Source organism: Leucoraja erinacea, chromosome 7 (genome assembly GCF_028641065.1).
Source record: "Leucoraja erinacea ecotype New England chromosome 7, Leri_hhj_1, whole genome shotgun sequence".
NCBI classification, from domain to species: domain Eukaryota; kingdom Metazoa; phylum Chordata; class Chondrichthyes; order Rajiformes; family Rajidae; genus Leucoraja; species Leucoraja erinaceus.
The window spans coordinates 23,617,195-23,638,181 of record NC_073383.1 but is presented as its reverse complement, the minus strand read 5'-3'; the positions used below and the strand labels follow the sequence as shown (position 1 = coordinate 23,638,181).

The 20,987-nt window shown below is 42.6% G+C and overlaps 1 protein-coding gene across 6 annotated transcripts in view; it reads left to right on the top strand.

The window, feature by feature from the left end:
* Positions 1-20,987, top strand: part of LOC129698743 (mitogen-activated protein kinase kinase kinase 20-like) — a 115,224-nt gene that overhangs the window by 19,349 nt on the left and 74,888 nt on the right. For all 6 annotated transcript variants that reach the window (XM_055637964.1, XM_055637966.1, XM_055637967.1 and 3 more), the window contains exons 5-7: positions 11,135-11,200; positions 18,504-18,532; positions 18,623-18,760. In XM_055637964.1, coding sequence (XP_055493939.1) covers positions 11,135-11,200; positions 18,504-18,532; positions 18,623-18,760 — 233 coding nt within the window. The remainder of the gene's footprint in view (positions 1-11,134; positions 11,201-18,503; positions 18,533-18,622; positions 18,761-20,987) is intronic.

Below are 20,987 nucleotides of genomic sequence, written 5' to 3'. Positions count from 1 at the left end.
GGGTGGGAAGAAGTGTAATCGAGATAGTTGTGGGAGTTAATGGGTTTGTAATATACATCAGTTGATACTCTATCTCCTGTGATGGAGACGGTGAGATCAAGAAAGGGGAGGGAGATGGTCTAAATGAATTTGAGTGCAGGATGGAAATTGGAGGTGAAGTTAATGAAGTCCATGAGTTCTGCATGGGTAGCACCGATGCAGTCATCAATGTAATGGAGATAGAGTTCGGGGATAGGGCCAGTGTACGCCTGGAACAGGGATTGTTCAACGTACCCTACAAAGCAGCAGGCATAGCTGGGGCCCATGCAAATGCCCATAGCTACGCGTTAGATTTGGAGGAAATGGGAGGAGTCGAAGGAGAAGTTGTTAAGGGTGAGGACTAGCTCCGCTAGGCAGAGGAGAGTGTTAGTCGAGGGAAATTGGCTGGTTCTGCGATCGAGGAAGAAACGGAGGGCTTTCAGGCCTTCCTGGTGGGGGATGGAGGTGTAGAGTGACTGAACGTCCATAGTAAAGATGAGGGAACTGATTTCCTTAGTTATCCATTAATGAATCATTCTTTTCTTAGAACCATATCTCTTGTTGAGAGTAATTAATTATCTCCTTTAATATCGTCAATTGTTTTTCTTGCCTTTTTAAATCGATGTTCCTGGCCATTTCTGTCTTTCTGCTACTGCAATTGGCTTTATTTAAGTTGATTCCATTCTCCAGCCGAATATGGTTCAATTATGTCATGATCATCAGAGGATCCTTTACCATTAGGTCATTAATTAATTATGTTTCATTACACCTGACCAAATCTAAAATAGCCTAGTCCTTACTTGGCTCCACCATATATTGTTCTGAGAAATTATCCTGAATTCATTTTATGAACTCATCTTCAAGCCATCCTTGCCAATGTGATTTGTTCCATTTATGTGGCAACGTCATCTACGATTGTGGTAATAAGTCATCTACAATTTGTTCCGTTTATGTGGCAATAAGTCATCTACGATTAATACAGTATCTTTGAAGCCTCCATTACTTTTTTGATTTATACTCTGTTCTTTGGTTTAGCTACTGTTAGGGAGCCTATAAAGTACTTTCACAACAGACTTTTTTTCCCTTTCTATTTCTTATCTCTACTCAAACTGATTCTGTACCTTGATTAAACAACCCAAATTCATTTCTCTATTCACACAGCTATGCCATATTCCTTCCTGCACCCTTTCAAAACCATGGCAGAACACCGACGCAGCTGGTAGGGCTGCTGTCTCACAGTGCCAGAGATCCGGTTTCGAACCTGACCTTGGATGCTGTCTTTGTGGAGTTTCTCACTGTGACTGCATGGTTTCTTCCAGGGGCTCTGGTATCCTTCCCAATCCCAAAGACGAGTGGGTTTGTATTGGGTTCTGTAAACCGCCCCTAGTCTGTAAGGAATGGATGTGAAAGTGGAATAACATAGAAGTAGTGTGAATTGGTGATCAGTGGTCAACGTGCACTCGGTGGGTGAAGGGCCTGTTTCCATGCTGTGTCTCTAAAGTAAACTAAAATGGTAGTATACTGGAATATTCAGTTTCTAGCTTTGGTCTTCGTGCAACCCTATCTCTATAATGGATGTCAGATCATACTTATTTATTTCTATTTGTGGTATCCTATTGTGAATGCTGCATGCATTCAGGTAAAGAACCGTTAATTTAGTTCCCTTTAACATTGTTTTGTACTCTGATAGTGGTGTTGAGATGTTGCTCTTAATGGAGGGCTGGGACCAATGATGTTCCACAGAAATCAGTGTTGGCATCTCTGCTGTTTGTGATTATATATAAATGACTCAATCAAAAATGTAGAAGGGCTGATTAGTAAGTTGGCAGATGACAGGATGACAGATGACAGGAGTTGGTGGATAATGAGGAAAGTTGTCAATGGATATAGCAGGATAAAACAGATGGAGATATGGGCTTGGTGGAACGGCAGATTAAGTTAAATTCAAGCCAGTGCGAAGTGTTGCACTTTGGGAGATCGAATATGTGGAAAATATGCAAGTAAATTGCAGAACCCTTAGGAACATGATGTAAAGAAGAATCTTGGGGTGCAAGTCCATAGCTTCCTAAAAGTGGCTACACAAGTACATAAAATGTTAAAGAAGGCATACGGTATGCTTGCTTATATCAGTCGGGATATTGTATAAAAGTCAGGAAGTCATCGTGCAGCTGCATATAAATCTTTTTGGTGTATTGAGTGCCATTCTGGAGATTACATTACAGGAAGGATGTGTAGGTTTGGGAGATGATGAAGAGGTTTGCCAGAATGTTGTCTGGATTAGAGAATATTAGCTATAAGGAGAGGACAAATTTGGTTTGCTTTCTCTGAAGCATGGAAGCTGAAGGGAAAATCTGATAGAAATGTATGAACTTATGAGAAACACAATAAGGTAGACAGAATCTTTTTCCCAGAGTAAAAATTCAGATACCAGAATGCATATCTTTTAAGGTTAGAGAGGGAAAGTTTACAGTAGTTTTTGTTTACACGGAGTGGCAATTGCCTAGAATGTGCTGCCAGATAGGGTGATTGAAGCAGATGTGATAAGAGGAAATTTAGACAGGAGCACAACATGCTGGCAATTGAGTTTAGTTTAATTTGAATACCATGCTCAACATAGACATCATGGGGTAAAGGGCGTGTCCTTATGTTCTAATGTTCTACGCTACATTCTGACCTGATCCTTTCCTCTCATCTGAAACATCCACATACTTTCCCCTCCCCTTTCTTTAATATTCAGTTTAATGGACAACTGGACTGGTCATGCCTATTTTGTGTCATCGCCCAAGCGAAATTTGTACCTGGTATTCAAAAGTAGAGAGGATAGGAATTGAGAGAGGAAAGTAATCTTAATGAAGTATTGAAGTGATGTGTAGAAATCCAGTAAATTGGTACAGACTATCTTGGTTCCATAGCAATAGCTGTCTAATGGGCCTGTCCCACAAGCGATTTTTCAGGCGACTGCCGGCGACTATCAAGTTGTCGGTAGTCGCCAGAAAAACTGGCAACTGGAACGATGACTGTCAGAGTGGAACCTGACCTTTCCTCACACACACACCACACTTTCACACACACTTTACACACAACACACACACACAATTGTACCTGGTACACACACACACACACACACACACACACACACACACATTGAATGATGTGTACAAATCCAGTAAATTGGTGCACACTACACACAATAGCACTACACACACACACAGGCGACTGCCACACACACCGGTACCACACAAACACACAACGATATACACACAACACACACACACACACACACACACACACACACACACACACACACACACACACACACACACACACACACACACACACACACACACACACATACACACACATATACACATACACACACACACACAGCTTCCTTCACCAGCGCGTTATGCTGGCAGGGGACAGGGCAAGTGGGGGGAGCACTGTCTGAGTGAAATTCACACGGTGCAAAGCCAAGGTGATACCGCGCTGACCAGGAAGGTTGGCGCTGTAATTAAGATGGCTAAAGCACAGTGTACGGTAAGTCCTTTAAAAGGGGGAGAGTGGGGAGAAGGAGTGGAGACGACTTTCAAGAAGCCAGAGATACATGGCTGTGAAACTCGGCAGACATTTAACATTACCAGTCTGTTATCCTTGGTTCTGAAAACTACTGCTTACGTTTTTTTCCCCAATGAGCCAATGAAATTCACTGACCAGCACCGGCTACAACCTACGAGAACCTAAGAGAACCTTCGACCTCCCGGCAATTCCTGGCGACCCACCTACGGCTATAATCCGGAGCCGGGGGGTGCGGGGGGCTGGGCCAAGAGCCAGGTGGGTCACGAGCAAAGGCATTGTGACGTCATCAGCTGGTCAGCGGTTGGATTTGAACAAAAAATCAGATTTGTGAACAATTTTAGTGAAAAGCTCGGGAAACAATTAACCAAATCTACAGATGATGGGATTTTTGAAATCATGAGGTAAATCTCTACTGTTTCGGCATCGGGTTTTCGAGGAGATGTGAATCAAAAATCAAAATCACACACACACACACACACACACACACACACACACACACACACACACACACACACACACACACACACACACAGTTTTAATAAGTATTAGACGAAGTGCAGACCCGTTGGGTCTCTTTCCCTAACGTGCGGTGGGGGGGGGGGGGGGGATTGGGGCTGCTGATTCACCCACACACACTAACTGCGGCTTCACCCCACAGTCCCACACCCCGCACGCACGCCAACCCCCCCCCTTGATATTATATTTATATTATTAATTTGCTCCTTTTACCCCATAACCGCCCTATCTACTGATGCATAGCCCCCAACTCCCAGGCACGTCTAGAGAGGGAGGGGGGGGTGGTGGGGGGCAGAGACAGTGAGAGGGGCAAGAGACAGAGGGAGGGGGCATGGAGGGGAGGAGGAGACGTAGGGTGGGTGAGGGGGTAGGTGGGGGAGGAGGGGAGAGAGAGAGAGGGGGTTTGAGAGGGGAGGGGGGGGTAGGGGAGGGAGTGGAAGGCAGAAGGGAAGAGAGGGGGGAGAGAGAGAGGAGGGGAGAGGAGAGGGAGAGAGAGAGAGGGGGGAGATAGATAGATAGGGAGAGGGGGGGGGGCTCGCAAGGTTTTTTTCAAAGCCCGCTTACCCGCTCGCAAGGTTTTTTTCAAAGGACTTCTGGGCGGCGCGACTATCAGCACGTTCGGTTTGCAGAGGAGGGAGGGGCGTGACTTTATTCGCTGTGCCGGGGGCAGGTTTCCCCAAGGGAGTAATGGCTGCGGGGGCCACCTTCTCATCGCGTGCCCCGCGCGACGATAACGGCCGCCATGTTTTACCATCGGGCGGGGGAGACGGAGAGGATTCAGAAGCAAGCCGAGTGTGGCCTGCTGTGACCTCCGGATCTGCAGAACGCTCGTTCTTTCTGCTCGTTTTGAAGAACGAGGGAAAGAGTGGTAACGTACCTCATGGAAATCTGCGCTTGCGCGTTGACAGCAGCTGCATTAATCCATGGGGGGGGGGGGGGGGGGGGGGAGGCAGGTACGCTTAGATTGCTGGGCATGTGGGCATTGTGACATCAGCAGCTGGCAAGTGGCGATTATTTTTTTTTAAAGTGAGTTTTGTAAAAAATGTTATTCAAAATACCATTAGTTTCAATATAATTATGGAGAGGGTCAGAACTGGACCTAGGGTTGAGATTTTTGATTGGAGAAAGGCTAACTTTAAGGAGATGCGAAAGTATTTAAAAGGAGTAAATTTGGACAGTTTGTTTTATGGGAAAGATGTGGAAGAGAAATGGAGTACATTTAAAGGTGAAATTTTAAGAGTACAGAATCTTTATGTCCCTGTTCGGTTGAAAGGAAATAGTAAAAATTGGAAAGAGCCCTGGTTTTCAAGGGAAATTGGACACGGTTCGGAAAAAGAGGGAGATCTACAATAATTATAGGCAGCATGGAGTAAATGAGGTGCTTGAGGAGTATAAAGAATGTAAAAAGAATCTTAAGAAAGAAATTAGAAAAGCCAAAAGAAGATATGAGGTTGCTTTGGCAAGTAAGGTGAAAGTAAATCCAAAGGGTTTCTACAGCTATATTAATAGCAAAAGGATAACGAGGGATAGAATTGGTCCATTAGAGAGTCAGAGTGGACAGCTATCTGCAGAGCCAAAAGAGATGGGGAAGATATTGAACAATTTCTTTTCTTCGGTATTCACCAAGGAGAAGGATATTAAATTATGTGAGGTAAGGGAAACAAGTAGAGTAGCTATGGAAACTATGAGGATCAAAGAAGAGGAAGTACTGACACTTTTGAGAAATATAAAAGTGGACAAGTCTCCAGGTCCGGACAGGATATTCCCAAGGACGTTGAGGGAAATTAGTGTAGAAATAGCAGGGGCTATGACAGAAATATTTCAAATGTCATTAGAAACGTTGCATTTCGTTGTCTCTGTACTGTACACTGACAATGACAATTAAAATTGAATCTGAATCTGAATCTGAAACGGGAATAGTGCCGGAGGATTGGCGTACTGCGCATGTTGTTCCATTGTTTAAAAAGGAGTCTAAGAGTAAACCTAGCAATTATAGGCCTGTTAGTTTGACGTCAGTGGTGGGCAAATTAATGGAAAGGATACTTAGAGATAATATATATATATGCATCTGGATAAACAGGGTCTGATTAGGAACAGTCAACCTGGATTTGTGCCTGGAAGGTCATGTTTGACTAATCTTCTTGAATTTTTTGAAGAGGTTACTCGGGAAATTGACGAGGGTAAAGCGGTGGATGTTGTATATGTGGACTTCAGTAAGGCCTTTGACAAGGTTCCTCATGGAAGGTTGGTTAAGAAGGTTCAATGGTTGGGTATTAATGGTGGAGTAGCAAGATGGATTCAACAGTGGCTGAATGGGAGATGCCAGAGAGTAATGGTGGATGGTTGTTTGTCAGGTTGGAGGCCAGTGACTAGTGGGGTGCCACAGGGATCTGTGTTGGGTCCACTGTTGTTTGTCATGTACATCAATGATCTGGATGATGGTGTGATAAATTGGATTAGTAAGTATGCAGATGATACTAAGATAGGTGGGGTTGTGGATAATGAAGTAGATTTTCAAAGTCTACAGAGAGATTTATGCCAGTTGGAAGAGTGGGCTGAAAGATGGCAGATGGAGTTTAATGCTGAAAAGTGTGAGGTGCTACATCTTGGCAGGACAAATCAAAATAGGACGTACATGGTAAATGGTAGGGAATTGAAGAATGCAGGTGAACAGAGAGATCTGGGAACTGGGAGCTGTGCACAGTTCCCTGAAAGTGGAATCTCATGTAGATAGGGTGGTAAAGAAAGCTTTTGGTGTGCTGGCCTTTATAAATCAGAGTATTGAGTATAGAAGTTGGGATGTAATGTTAAAATTGTACAAGGCATTGGTGAGGCCAATTCTGGAGTATGGTGTACAATTTTGGCCGCCTAATTATAGGAAGGATGTCAACAAAATAGAGAGAGTACAGAAGAGATTTACTAGAATGTTGCCTGGGTTTCAGCAACTAAGTTACAGAGAAAGGTTGAACGTTAGGGCTTTATTCTTTGGAGCGCAGAAGTTTAAGGGGGGACTTGATAGAGGTCTTTAAAATGATGAGAGGGATAGACAGAGTTGACGTGGATAAGCTTTTCCCACTGAGAGCAGGGAAGATTCAAACAAGGGGACATGACTTGAGAATTAAGGGACAGAAGTTTAGGGGTAACATGAGGGGGAACTTCTTTACTCAGAGAGTGGTGGCTGTGTGGAATGAGCTTCCAGTGAAGGTGGTGGAGGCAGGTTCGTTTTTATCATTTAAAAATAAATTGGATAGTTATATGGACGGGAAAGGAATGGAGGGTTATGGTCTGAGCGCAGTTATATGGGACTAGGGGAGAATACGTGTTCGGCACGGACTAGAAGGGTTGAGATGGCCTGTTTCTGTGCTGTAATTGTTATATGGTTATTAAAATCTGGGGAAATAATTGACCAAATTTAGAGAAGAGTGGATTTCTGAAATCATAAGATAAAAAGATAAATCCCTACCGAGATATATAAAAATCTCCCAATTTTTGCGTGTGGTTTTCGAGGAGATGCGTTTCAAAAGCAAAATCTCGCGCACACACACGCATGCACACGCACGCACACACACACACACACTTTTAAAAGTATACAGATAGCTAGATATATGATTGAAAGCATCAAGCACTGAGGGCATTTAATGTATGACATCCCAGCAGACATATTCTATCCGAATCCTTTTACTTGATACCATCATCTAGAATTTCTAATTCCCAAGGGACTGGGGAACAGCTGTTCTCTATGAAATTAGAAGACAGAGAGAGACTGGACTATTAAAACATTGTATGTTTTACCAACTGTACAATGTAAATTGTACATTTCCATTCTTGCTAGTTTGAGAAGAATTTATTGCAGTATTAAATTGTCAAGTAGAAAAATTAGATGTTAGCTAGCATGCAGCAATCAGATTTATAAATCCTAATTATATTATTATTCCAGAAGTTCAATATCAATTCTGTTAATCTGTTTTGTGGTGTTTCACAGTTTGTACAATCATTTGTTGGAATTTTCTCTGTTCAGTTGCACTGCACTACGTTTCATTTCCTGAATCCGAGGATCTGTGTTCCCAGATCTCATGCAATCTAGTCTTGCAAATTAAAAACTTATTTTATAAATATCAACTCAATATGACAACTTCACCCAGTGTCCCGCCTAAGACTAAAAACATCCTGTAATAAATCGTACATGAAACAACAATGCATATTGGAAAAAATGTTAGATGATCAGAACAAGTAAATTTGGAATAAATGGTATGTTCTGACAACTGTATTGTAAGAGTGGAGTGTAAATTCACAGTTTATTTTCCATTTTGGGCAAGACATATAATGTGAGTGCAGGGAGATTGTGCGAAAACTATGTAAAGCAACTGCTCGGTAAGCATGGGCAACTTGGTTTGTTTCTGGTCAGCACGTTACAGGAAGATTGTGATAGCACCAGAGTTATGAGAAATTATTGGCTTGTCTGAAGTCGTTTTATTTGGAACAAATATACACCAAAGGAAGATTTCACTGTGCAACATAATGGCGCAGCTGGAAGCGCCAGAAACATAGTTTTGATCATGATGTCGGGTGCTGTCTGTGTGAAGCATCTATATTATTATTATTATTATATTACTAAAACTCTCATCTTGTTTGTTTGTATGTATGCTCCAGAAACTCTGCCAAAACGGTACATGATAGCGCTACAATTTTTGGCCCACCTTACTCGCCATTGCCCCGCGATGTAAATTAAATAAGTTTCGTTCAGATTGATGTGATATTTTAGAAGTTATTGCCATTTAAAACTTAAATTAACTAGAAACAGTGCCCCCACTTGCCGGCCACGCCTGCGCAGTTGGGGGAGGCCCGTCAGCCGCATCACAATTTGCAATGGCGCCGGTGACGTGGCAGAGACGCAAAATGACGCTGTCTCCCCGTGCATTCGTAGTGGACCCTGTATCCGCACGTGCGCAGTTGCGGAAGGCTTGCTGGGCCGAAATCGCCATTTTGGCTGAACATCGTGTCGTGTATGGGTGAGTGGTGGAATATTGCGTTGGGGGACTGGGACCCAACGGGTCCACGCTTAATCTAGTAGAAAATTGGTGCAGGAGGCCATTTGGCCCTTCGAACCAGCATCGCTGCAGTTTGTACGTCATCCCTGTGACCCCATGGGTGTTCTCCGGGTGCTCAGCTTTTCTCCCACATCACAAAAACGTGGATTTGCAGGTTAATTGGCCCCAGTAAAATTGTCCCTAATGTGTAGAGTGGATGAGAAAGTGGGTTAACACAGAACTAGTGTGAGTGGGTGATCGATGGTCAGCATAGACTAGATGGGCTGAAGGGCCTGTTTCCATGCTTTTTGTTTTAAACTAAGCTAAACATCTATGACTGGGCAAATGGAAAGAACCCATTTTTCTTAAAGGATAGTTCTCTAACCAGGAAATATAGATTTTAGAAAGATGAAAGATTAGAGGGACGTTGGAGAGGCCTGGAACTCAGTGCCTCAAAATATGGTGGAGACAGAGTCTCATTGTTGTTTTTGAAGTTACTTGATGTGCTGTAATCTACAAGGTTCTGGACAATAGCTAAAAAGTTGGATTAGGCTGAATATTTGGCCAATCATGGGGATGATGGACTACATTGCTTCTATTTGTGCTGTTACTTTTTTATTCTCTGCATGGGCTGCATAGGATCAAAAGAATAAATTGTAAAGAAAAATAGATTGTGGAACTAATTGTTTCCCAAACAAATCTAAAACTGAAAATGGTTGATATGATAAAAAATAATCCTATATGTAGATAGAGCTCTTAAAGATATTGGAGTCAAGGGATATGGGGAGAAGGCAGGAACGGGGTACTGGTTGTGGATGATCAGCCATGATCACATTGAATGGCGGTGCTGGCTCAAAGGGCCAAATGGCCTATTCCTGCACCTATTGGCTATTTCTATTAATAAACAATTTGTCTTCTAATGACAGCTTTAAAATACAAAAGATTTTTTGCAATTGGAGCAGCTGACTTTTCTAATCTTAATTTGCAATATTTTATGAGGAAATTGCAGGGTGTCACTTTTTCCTGGTGTTGTTGGTTAGCTCTGTAATGTTAAGTGATGTCAAAAAAAGGTAGGAACTATGTGGCTTGCCAATTGAAAATGTCACCTGTTGTACAGGGATATGACCTGTTCTTCTAAAAGCACTGAAGAAATATGTTTCATGACACAGTATTGACAAGGGAAAGACTGGGTGAACTCAGCTGGATTATCATATTAGCTCATTGCGCAGATCGGGTAATTTATAAAAGTTGTCTCCTGGGTTAGAGAGCACTATTATGGTCTGGTTACCTCGTATTACTGATTACCCTATTATGTTCTGGTTACTCAGAATTACTGATAATTTATTGTATTATTTGTTATTGTACATTATTTGTTGTGTTGCTTTAATGTACCTGTAACAGGTACTGATTAATCTGTTCCAGATGCAAATGACAATTAAATACTTGAAATCTCTCTCTTGTGCCAAATCTGCTAGGAGTTTCTGCTATTTTCTGCTGGTGGCTTTTTTTGAAAAGAATTATGTGACAGCACATATATTTGTGGTCACTTTGGTTAAAATTAGCAACTCTCCCTTTAACCCCAATCATACTCTTTAACATCCTTACCCCATCAAATATCAATTCAAATTACACCCAACTCGACCTTGTACTCATTATCTTCATTCCATTTAAGTTTGCTCTTCTAAAACATAAACACATTGACCTATGAGCCCTTCATAACCACGTTCCCCATGCTTCCAGCTCCTCCAGCATTTGGCCAAATCTTGTATTTCCAACAATCTTGTTTCCTGATACATTATTCCCTCTGTATTGATTTCTGCAGTCATTCGTGCCCTGGGAATCGGAACCATTTTCCGTGTGTTGAACGTAAACATAACTGTCTGATGTTTTCTTTCATTGTAGGTCCTAAAGCTTATTCTTACATTTTGTTGAGTTGTTGCAATTGAATTTATTGTGATGGCATCTTATGAAAGTTTAGTTCATTTGTCTTCTTACAGGTTTGCATTACTTACACATGGATGCTCCCATAAAAGTAATCCACCGGGACCTCAAATCACGAAATGGTAAGCAGACCAACATGTCATATGCTTTCTTAACTTTGCTGTAAAGGAAAATGATAGCATAAGCAGTAAAATAAAGTATGAATTCTGCAAGGAGGATAGCTTTAGGTTGAAATCTTGGGGAATGACAATGATAAATACACGAGGTGCGATTTGTCCTGCTGCTGGCAAAATTGTATCCTAATGTTGTTCAACAGATGCCTGTTCTTGGCTCGCTGTTCCTTCCACTTTAATCCTGGGTGATAGGTCCATATTGAGATGCAGAGTAATGCAGCACAGAAGCTTTCCCATTATTGCCAACCTGTTGTGCCGATGACATTTGGGACAGTGAGACCCCCACCTCCAGGCTCACCAGCTGTTAAAGCTGTCACTGAAATTCAAAAATGGTCAATGGGGGGGGGGGGGGGTTTGGGCCTGTGGCGTTAGCTGATGGTCAGACCACTTACGGTCGAACCCTCGTCAGTGGTTACGAGGGCTGTCACGTGACATCATGGGTTAAGGGGAGTGTCCTGCTATATAAGCAGATCTCACCTTGAGATCATGAGTGTACAGGTAACTGAGCTCGAGGCAACACCCTCACTCAGCTGCAGCAGCAATAACTGAATGAATCAATATGTTAGAGGACCAAACTTGCATGTACACCAGCCATGTAATGTCTGAATAAAGCAACTGTTTGTTCACCACGTTTGGTATCGCTACAGTTTACCAAAAATACTGATTTATTTTAAAAAATATTAAAATTCAAAAGTACTTGCACATACTTAAACAATTGTCTATTTGAAATAAATGAATTAAATCAAATAAAATAAGTAGTATGTAGAACGAGGAGCCAGAGGAAGTTACGTGGTGGTTGAAACAGGTGCTAAAACAACATTTAAAAGACACTTGGACAGGTTCATGGATAGGAAAGGTTTAGAGTGATATGGGCTGTATGCGCAATGCTCGAAATTAATGGGTGTCAACGGCGACCTAAAGTCCCGCCGGGCAACCTAAATGCCATGCCATTTTGTCCGGCTTGGCAAGCACCCGGGACACCTATTGTTCAACTCTGAGCGGGGCCCCCTCTCTATCTCTCTCTCTCTCTCTCTCTGTCACTCTCCGTCTCTGCCCGCCATCCGTATCCGTGTCCAGGCCGCCGGGTCTCCGCTCTCGGCTCACTCATCATCTGCCAGGAAGGAACTGCAGATGCTGGTTTAAACTGAAGATAGACACAAAAAGCAGGAGTAACTCAACAGGTCAGACAGAATCTCTGGACAAAAGGAAAAGATTACGTTTTGGGTTGGGTCTGAAAAAGGTTCCTGCACACGTTTGGAATGTGAAAGGAAACAAGAGCACCCGGGGTAATACCCATGCGATCAAAGGGAAAAGGAGCAAACTCCATACAGACAGCACCCATATTCAGGATCAATTTTCTCTAGCAATTTTAGGCAGTAACTTTATGGCCAATGTACTGCCCCATAGTCTTGAACTAAATTAAAACATACAGTGGCTGTAAAGGGGGACATAGCGTCATTTAGAGATTTAAGACTGAAAATGGATAGTTTCTTTTTTTATTAGTAACCAAAGTTATCAATGTATAATTTTTTGCGTGTTGGAAAATAAAATATAGTGGCACAGCTGGTGGACTTGCTGCCTCACACGCTAGAGATCTGTGTTCGATCCTGTCCTCGGGCACTGTCTGTGTTGAATTTGCACATTCTCCCTGCAAGCGTGTAGGTTTCCTCCCACATCCCAAAGACGCATTGGCTTTGTAGGTTAACCTGTCTGTAAAATTGCCCCTAATGTGTAGGGAGTGGGTGAGGAAAGTGGGATAACAGAACTTGTGTGAATGGGTAGACAAAAATGCTGGAGAAACTCAGCGGGTGAGGCAGCATTTATGGAGCAAAGGAAATAGGCGACGTTTCGGGTCGAGACCCTTCTTCAGACTGATGTGAGGGTTGTGGGGGGGGGTGAAGAAGAAAGGAAGAAGGGAGACAGTGGGCTGAGAGAGAGCTGGGAAGCGGAGGAGAAAGCAGGGACAACTTGAAATTGGAAAAGTCAATGTTCATACCGCTGGGGTGTAAACTGCCCAGGCAAAATATGAGGTGGTGCTCCTCCAATTTATAGTGGGCCTCACTATGGCCATGGAGGAGGCCCAGGACAGAAAGGTCGGATTCGGAATGGGAGGGAGATTTGAAGTGCTGAGTCACCGGGAGATCAGGTTGGTTATTGCGAACCGAGCGGAGGTGTTTGGCGAAGCGATCGCGAAGCCTGCACTTGGTCTCACCGAGGTTCATCATACGCTGAATAATCCAACCAAGATTTTTATTTGGAATTGGAAAGATATAATAGAAATTGCATTCATTGCAACGTGTAAAAAGAGATGAGATACTGTATTGTAATTTTGCTGTATGTCATTGTTGTATATATCATGTCTTGATTGGTGAATATGTTTAGTTTGTGACTTTATTTGAAGAAGAAATAATATGTGAATGCTTCATGGACCATAATTCCGACTGGTAACTACGCACTTCGTCCGAGCACATTATCGCACGTGTCATGCAAGCCATCTTAAATGATCACCTAAACTGTAATTTTTGGTAACCTAAAAAGCTGCCGAGGTTGCCCGGCTGGCATCAGAGAAAAAAAGTTAAGTGAGAGTCCTGCATGCGGGCAAATGGGACAAACCTAGATGGGGCATCTTGATCGGTTTGAATGAGTTGGGCTGATCAGCCTCTTTCTGTGCTGTATTGCTCTTTTAAAAAAAGATTAGTGACTATGTGGATACAAAGAACTGCAGATACTACTAAGTTACTATGTTCCCGACAGTCATATCTCCCTATTGATTTCAGTGTGGGTGCGCTGTAGTGCAGGAGTACGGGCAGATTTTTCTGCCTGAGTTGGAGGTTTGCAGAGGATCATACTGCCTAGGCACGGAAATCGCCTTGTGCCGGGCGATGAAAAGCCCGCGAACAGGCCGATTCAAACTCCCTCTATGATCTTTTCTCCACGGACGTCTCCCTCCTTCAATCACCGTGCTCTATCCTCAGTCCCACCCCCCCACTTCCGCCTCTGACCAACACTTCCCTCCTCCAATGATCGCTCTGAATCATCATGGGGGCCCCCCAACTGCCTGCTGACCGACGTCTCTCTAGTCCAATCGGCGCCCTCGATCATCAGTCCCACCCCCAATGTCTTGCAGAAAGCGGAGATTTTTAATAACTTTTTTTTACTGAGTTTTAAAATACGGATTACGAATCAAAGGAGGGGGCGGATTGTCCCCCGCCTCTCAAAACATGCGGGGGGGACTTGTCCCCCCTGGGATTTCTGCCCTTGATACTGCCCACTGGACTGTATGGGAAGTCCACCAAACCAAAGCAGCTGACAACATGGGTGACATAATACAAGGTGCTGCTGCTGATTTAACATTTAGCAATTTTTCACAAATAAACATGGATATGTCTGGTGCACGAACTGCCCCCTACCTTAAAAAATCCTCTTCAGTTGGTGTGCAAAAGCTGAAAACTACTCTGAATACTATAATCCAGTCAAAGTTGCACTGTGTTCCGTACACTCTCCTGTGCCGGACATAAGCTTGTTTAGAGCAGATTAATGCGTAGGTGAGCAAAATAGGAAATTCACCTTTAGAAAATCATGCAAGTGTTATTATATTTTTCAACCGCAAATTGCTGCAAGGCTGCACTTTATTCCTTTTGTAGAGTCATAGAATAATACAACATGAAACAGTCCCTTCTACCCAACTTGTCCACACCGACCAACATGCCCCATCTGCACTAGTCCCACCTGCCTGCGTTTGGCCCATATCCTTCAAAACCAATCCTATCCATGTACCTGAGCAAATGTTTTTAAAACATTGTGATATTCCCTGCCTCAATTACCTCCTCTAGCAGCTTGTTCCATATACCTACCATCCAATGTGTAAAAAAATAGGTTGTCCCTCATGTTCCGATTAAATATTTTTCCCCTCACTTTAAACCTATGTCCTCTGGTTCTTGATTCTCATACTCTGGATAAAAGACTCCGTACATTTATTAAACATTATCTATTCCTTTCATGATCCTCTGCACCTCTATTCACTCCGCTCCAAGGAATAAAGTCCTAGCCTGCTCAAATGCTCCCTATAGCATTGGCTCTCAAGTCCTGGCAACATCCTCGTAAACCTTCTCTACATCCTTAACAACATCATTTTGATAACAAGGTGACCAAAACCAAAGACTCTAAACCTGGTATCACCAATGTCTTGTGTAACTGTAACATAACCTCCCAACTTCTATACACAATACTCTGACTGATGAAGGCCAATGTGCTGAAAGCCTTCTTAATCGCCCAGCCTAGAAAATAATTTCATTGTGTGTTTCTCTCTCCGGTTTCCCTTTTTGCTTTAATGTACTTTTAAAATCTCGGGATTATCCTTAATATTATCTGTACTTTTTATGCCCTCAATTTCCTTTTTTAGTGTACTCCTCAATTTCCGAAGCCTCCAGGGTTACACTTGATCCTAGCTGCCTTTACCTGCCTCATTCCTCCTCCTTATTCTTGAACAGTGCCTCAATTTCTCTCATCATTCAAACTTCCTTACACCTATCTGCCTTGCCCTTCGCGCTATTAGGAACATGCATGTCCTTGACTCTTGTCAACACACTTTTAAAAAATATCCCATTTTCCGGCTGTTACTTTTCCTTCAAACCACCTGCTGCAATCAATTTGAGCGAGTTTCTGTCTAATACCTTCAAAGTTGACCTTGTTCTAATTTATAATTTTAACTCGTGGACCCAAACTGACTATCCATACCTATCTTAAACCTAATAGTACGGTGGTCACTGGTCCCAAAAGACTCATCCATAAGGTCATAAGTGATAGGAGCAGATTTAGGCCATTCGGCCCATTACAGAAAATGTTAGGTGTTGCATTTTGGGATGTCTAACAAGGGCAGGGCCTAAACAGTGAATAGTAGGCCTCTGGGGAATGTTGTAGAGCAGAGGGATCCAGGAGTGCAGGTGCATGGTTCCTTGAAGGTCGAGTTGCAGGCGGATAAAAGGTGGCCAAAAAGGCTTTTGGCACATTGACCTTCATCAGTCAGAGTATTGTGTATAGAAATTGGGAGGTTATGTTGCAGTTGTATAAGATGTTGGTATTTAGAGTATTGTGTTCAGTTCTGGGTACCATGTTATAGGAAAGAAATTGTCAAGCTTGAAAGGGTTAAGTTAAGATTTATGAGGATGTTGCTAGGACTAGAGGGTCTGAGCTATAGGGAGAGGTTGAGTAGGCTGGGTCTCTATTCCTTGGAGTGCAGGAGGATGAGGGGTGATCTTATAGAGGTGCATCGGGTAGATGCACAGAATCTCTTGCCCAGAATAGGGTAATCGAGGATCAGAGGACATAGATTCAAGGTGAAGGGGAAAAGATTGAATAGGAATCGGGGGTAGCTTTTTCACACAAAGGATAGTGAGTGTATGGAACAAGCTGCCCGAGGAGGTAGTTGAGGCTGGGACTATCCCAACGTTTAAGAAACAGTTAGACAGGTACATGGATAGGACAAGTTTGGAGGGATATGGACAAAGCGCAGGCAGGTGGGACTAGTGTAGCTGGGACATGTTGGCTGGTGTGGGCAAGTTGGACCAAAGGGCCTGTTTCCACACTGTATCACTCTCTGTCTACACTGCCATTCAATCATGGCTGATCTATCTCTCCATCCTAACCCCATTCTCCTGCCTTCTCCCCATAACCCCAGACACCTGTACTAATCAAGATCTATCTATCTCTGCTTTAAAAATATCCATTGACTTGGCTTGCACAGCATTCTGTGGTAAATAATTCCACAGATTCATCACCGACTAAAGAAATTATTTCTCATCCAAAAGGAATGCCCTTTAATTCTGAAGCTATGACCTCTAGTCCTAGACTCCCATTAGTGGAACCATCATCTCTATCCAAGCCTTTCACTATTCGGTACATTTAAAAGTGGTCCTCCCCTCATTCTCTAAACTCCAGTGAGTACAGGCCTAGTGCCGTCAAATGCTCAACATATGTTACCTCACTCGTTCCTGGGATCATTCTTATAATCCTCCTCTGGACCCTCTCCAGGGCCAGCACATCCTTCCTCAAATATGGTGCCCAAAATTGCTCACAATACATAAACACTTCATCCTCTTGCCTGTCCCAATTTCCTAAGACTAGGCCAAACGTTGCCCTCTCCTGTGTCGTGCCCACTACATATTTCCGTAGGAAACTTTCCTGAACACATTTGACCAATTCTGCCCCATTCTCCTGGCATATTTGCTCTACTAATTCCGATTGAGTAATTGGGGGCCAAATTGTCAATTAGACTATTTTGATATTTTTAGTAATACTAGACCAAGTGGGAACCGTTGGGTCCCTGTTACACGGAGGGCTGGTCCCCAAACGCAATATTCCACCACTCACCCATAGCCCCCAACTGCGCAGGCGTGGCTGACGGGTTCCCGTTTTGACGCCAGAGATCCCCATTGTGACGCAAGTCACGGCAACACGCCCAACTGCGCCTCGCCATCCCTCTTCCTATCCCTAACCTCCATTCCCCCTTCATCCCCCAACATTCCTTCCCCTCCTCTTCACCCTCCCTCTTCACTCCCCTCTCCTCCTCCTCTCCTTCCCTCACCTCTGGGGCTGGGGGTGTGAATAACCCGTGGGTGGGAGGGGGCGGGGGTTGTGAATAATAGGGAAGGGAAGGGGGGTGTGGCACTCGGCAGCTTAAGAGCCCATTGTGATTATCATTACTGGACGCTCCTGGAAAAAAGGCTGCTGTGAGAAGCTGTCGTTACCGTTGGCAACGTCCCATTGTGATGTCATTGTGGCACTCAGCAGCTTGAGACCCCATTGTGATTGGTGCACTGTGAGTGGCATTGTGACATCATCAGTGGAAAGTCCTGGAAAAAGGCTGTGTGTGAGAACCATTTTTTGCCTTTTTTAAAAAACTTGAATCATCAATAACCTGTGAAATGTAGGATGAAATCTTGTGAACCTGATTACTGCGTGGAGGGGAAAATGTGAGCCAGAATATGTAAACATGTAAGCACTACCACATGGTGTTTTGGTGAAGATAGAAAAAAAAACACACACACACACACACACACACACACACACACACACACACACACACACACACACACACACACACACACACACACACACTGAGGCTTTTAATCGTATATCGATTTTGAAAAATCTTCTGTCCCCGGATCAGTGGCTGATATATTGCAGATTGTTTATTATGCTTGATATCATATGCATTTGAACTAACTAATATTTAATCTTTTGTTTTATCTAGTGGTGCTTGCTGCAGATAACATTTTAAAGGTGAGCAGTCAAAGTTTTACCTGAGGTTGTTTTAAAACTTAGCAAGTTGAAAAGAAAATGATTATCGGATGCCTGTATATTTTCTCCTAGATATGTGATTTTGGTGCATCAAGGTTTCACTCCCATACGACACACATGAGCCTGGTGGGGACCTTCCCATGGATGGCACCAGAAGTTATACAGAGCTTGCCTGTGGCTGAAACCTGTGATACATACTCCTATGGTGTGGTAGGTGCTGCACTAAACATGCCACATGTTATTTATCTGCAATTTTCTTATCAAAGTGATTTACAACTAAAAATATTTATTTTATTCTTGATATTCTGTGGCAAAAATAATATTTTATTTGATATATTAACTTTTATATAATTTTTCTAAATCCCTGTCAATATTTTTAGTCTCTGACAAGGAAAACTTTCAAAATGTACTCATCACATCTAGGTTTTGCTCTGCAAATGCATGCTTTCAAATATACTTTAACGCTGCAAGAATCCTGAATGCAGTTTTCACATTTAGAAATGGAGCTAGTGTAGGCACAGAACCGATAGCTAAAACCCTAAACCTTTTGGCCTCAAGTTTTAGGTTTTAACTTGGAAATTTTGCCACAGATTATGCTCAAAACTTTGTTAGCTTCAAATTTAAGCATCATCTATAATGTGGTTGGAGCCAGTAGAATTTAGTAGCAACATGAATCATCATTTTTTTAAAAGTTCACTTAAAATTATACTGTTTAATATGTTTAACAGCACAGTTTATGAAAATTGGTGGCAAGGGGTTTATCAACAATAAGCAAATCCGATGGGGTATAGTCCAAAATCTATAAGAAACAAGTATTTAGAAAACTGAAACGGACTTTCTTCAAAGTATGCACTGTTCATTAAATTTGTTGGTATGGCTAATTTCTTGATAAAGTTAAAAACTGTACTGAAGATATTTAAAAAACATACATATTGATATTTTGTGTGGGGGATGAGTGCGTGCTTCAACTTTACGCATGATTTGAAAGCCACAGTTGTGATTCAATAGACCCATGCGATGGTTTGATTAATTCGTCCTTGAGGACAATAGATGTTTTTTTTTAATTCCTGGGTTGTAAGCCAGAGGAAATCTGTAGTCTTCCGATCCAGGAGTTTCCGTGGGAAGGTTTGTCAGATTTTGACAGCCAACACAACACACTTGTTCATTTCCAGCTGGTCAAATGTCTATTTGGAATAATTAAATGGAAAGAAGAAGATTATTGTCTTAAGCAATCAAAATTCACATTAAAGAATTTCTGTCTTTCCCTCTAGAGCCTATGCGTAGCTTGCAGACTTTGTGGAACAAATCATGAAGTATATTGTAGTAAATAAGTTGTTTTTAAAATGGCAGTCATCACAAACCTGAATGAAATGATGCTTTTACTTTGACTTTGACTTTGACATCGGGGAGGGGGGGGGGGGGGGGGGAGGGGCAGTGGAGAGATAAGTTTTTTGGCCTTCCATCACAGCAATTCCGGCGGCTGTCACTCTACTCAGAACGTACCTCGGTGACTGCCAATCACCACCCCCCCCCCCCCCCCCCCCCACACTTATTATTATTTATTCAAATCGTTTGCTATGTCGCTCTTCCAGGGAGATGCTAAATGCATTTCGTTGTCTCTGTACTGTACACTGACAATGACAATTAAAATTGAATCTGAATCAATGTGATGGATGTTTATGTAAATTATGTTGTGTCTTGGGTCTATTTGTTTGTAATGTATGGCTGCAGAAACGTCATTTCGTTTGGACCTCAAGGGGTCCAAATGACAAATAAATTGAATTGAATTGAATTTTGTTAGATTATTGGATAATCTATGTTGAAACTGTCATTCAGCCCACCAACTAGCCTTTTAATATGTTCATCCAATGAATCCCACTTTCTGTCTCTTTCTTCAAAGCCATATGTTTTTTCATACTAACAAATCAAAAAACATTTGATTGGATCTATTCTGCCTATTTTACCATCAGCCTAAATCTGCCTTCTCTGGTACTAATGATAGTGTTATAGAAAGATGCAGCACAGGAACAGACCCTTTGGCTGTTAATTCCATGCCAACTATCTACCCATTTACACTAACACTAAGTTCATCCCATTTTATTCTCCCCACATTCCCATTGACTACCCCAGTTGATTCTACTACTGGATCAATTTATAGTAGTTAAGAAACCTCTCAATCTCCACATATTTGGGAGGAAACTCATGTGGTCCTAGGAAGAGCGCGCTAACTACACGCCGAGGGCACTCAAGGTCAGGATTGAACCAGGGCCACGAACTGTGGGGCAGCCACCCTACTAGCTGTGCACTGTGTCGTCCATGGGTTGCAGTAATAGCTATCAACACTCAGATTGCATTGGATATGTGATTAAAGGGATAGGACAAATGTGAATTTTACTTAAATAGTGAGTAAACTATGAACAGGCTAGTTGGTCACTGT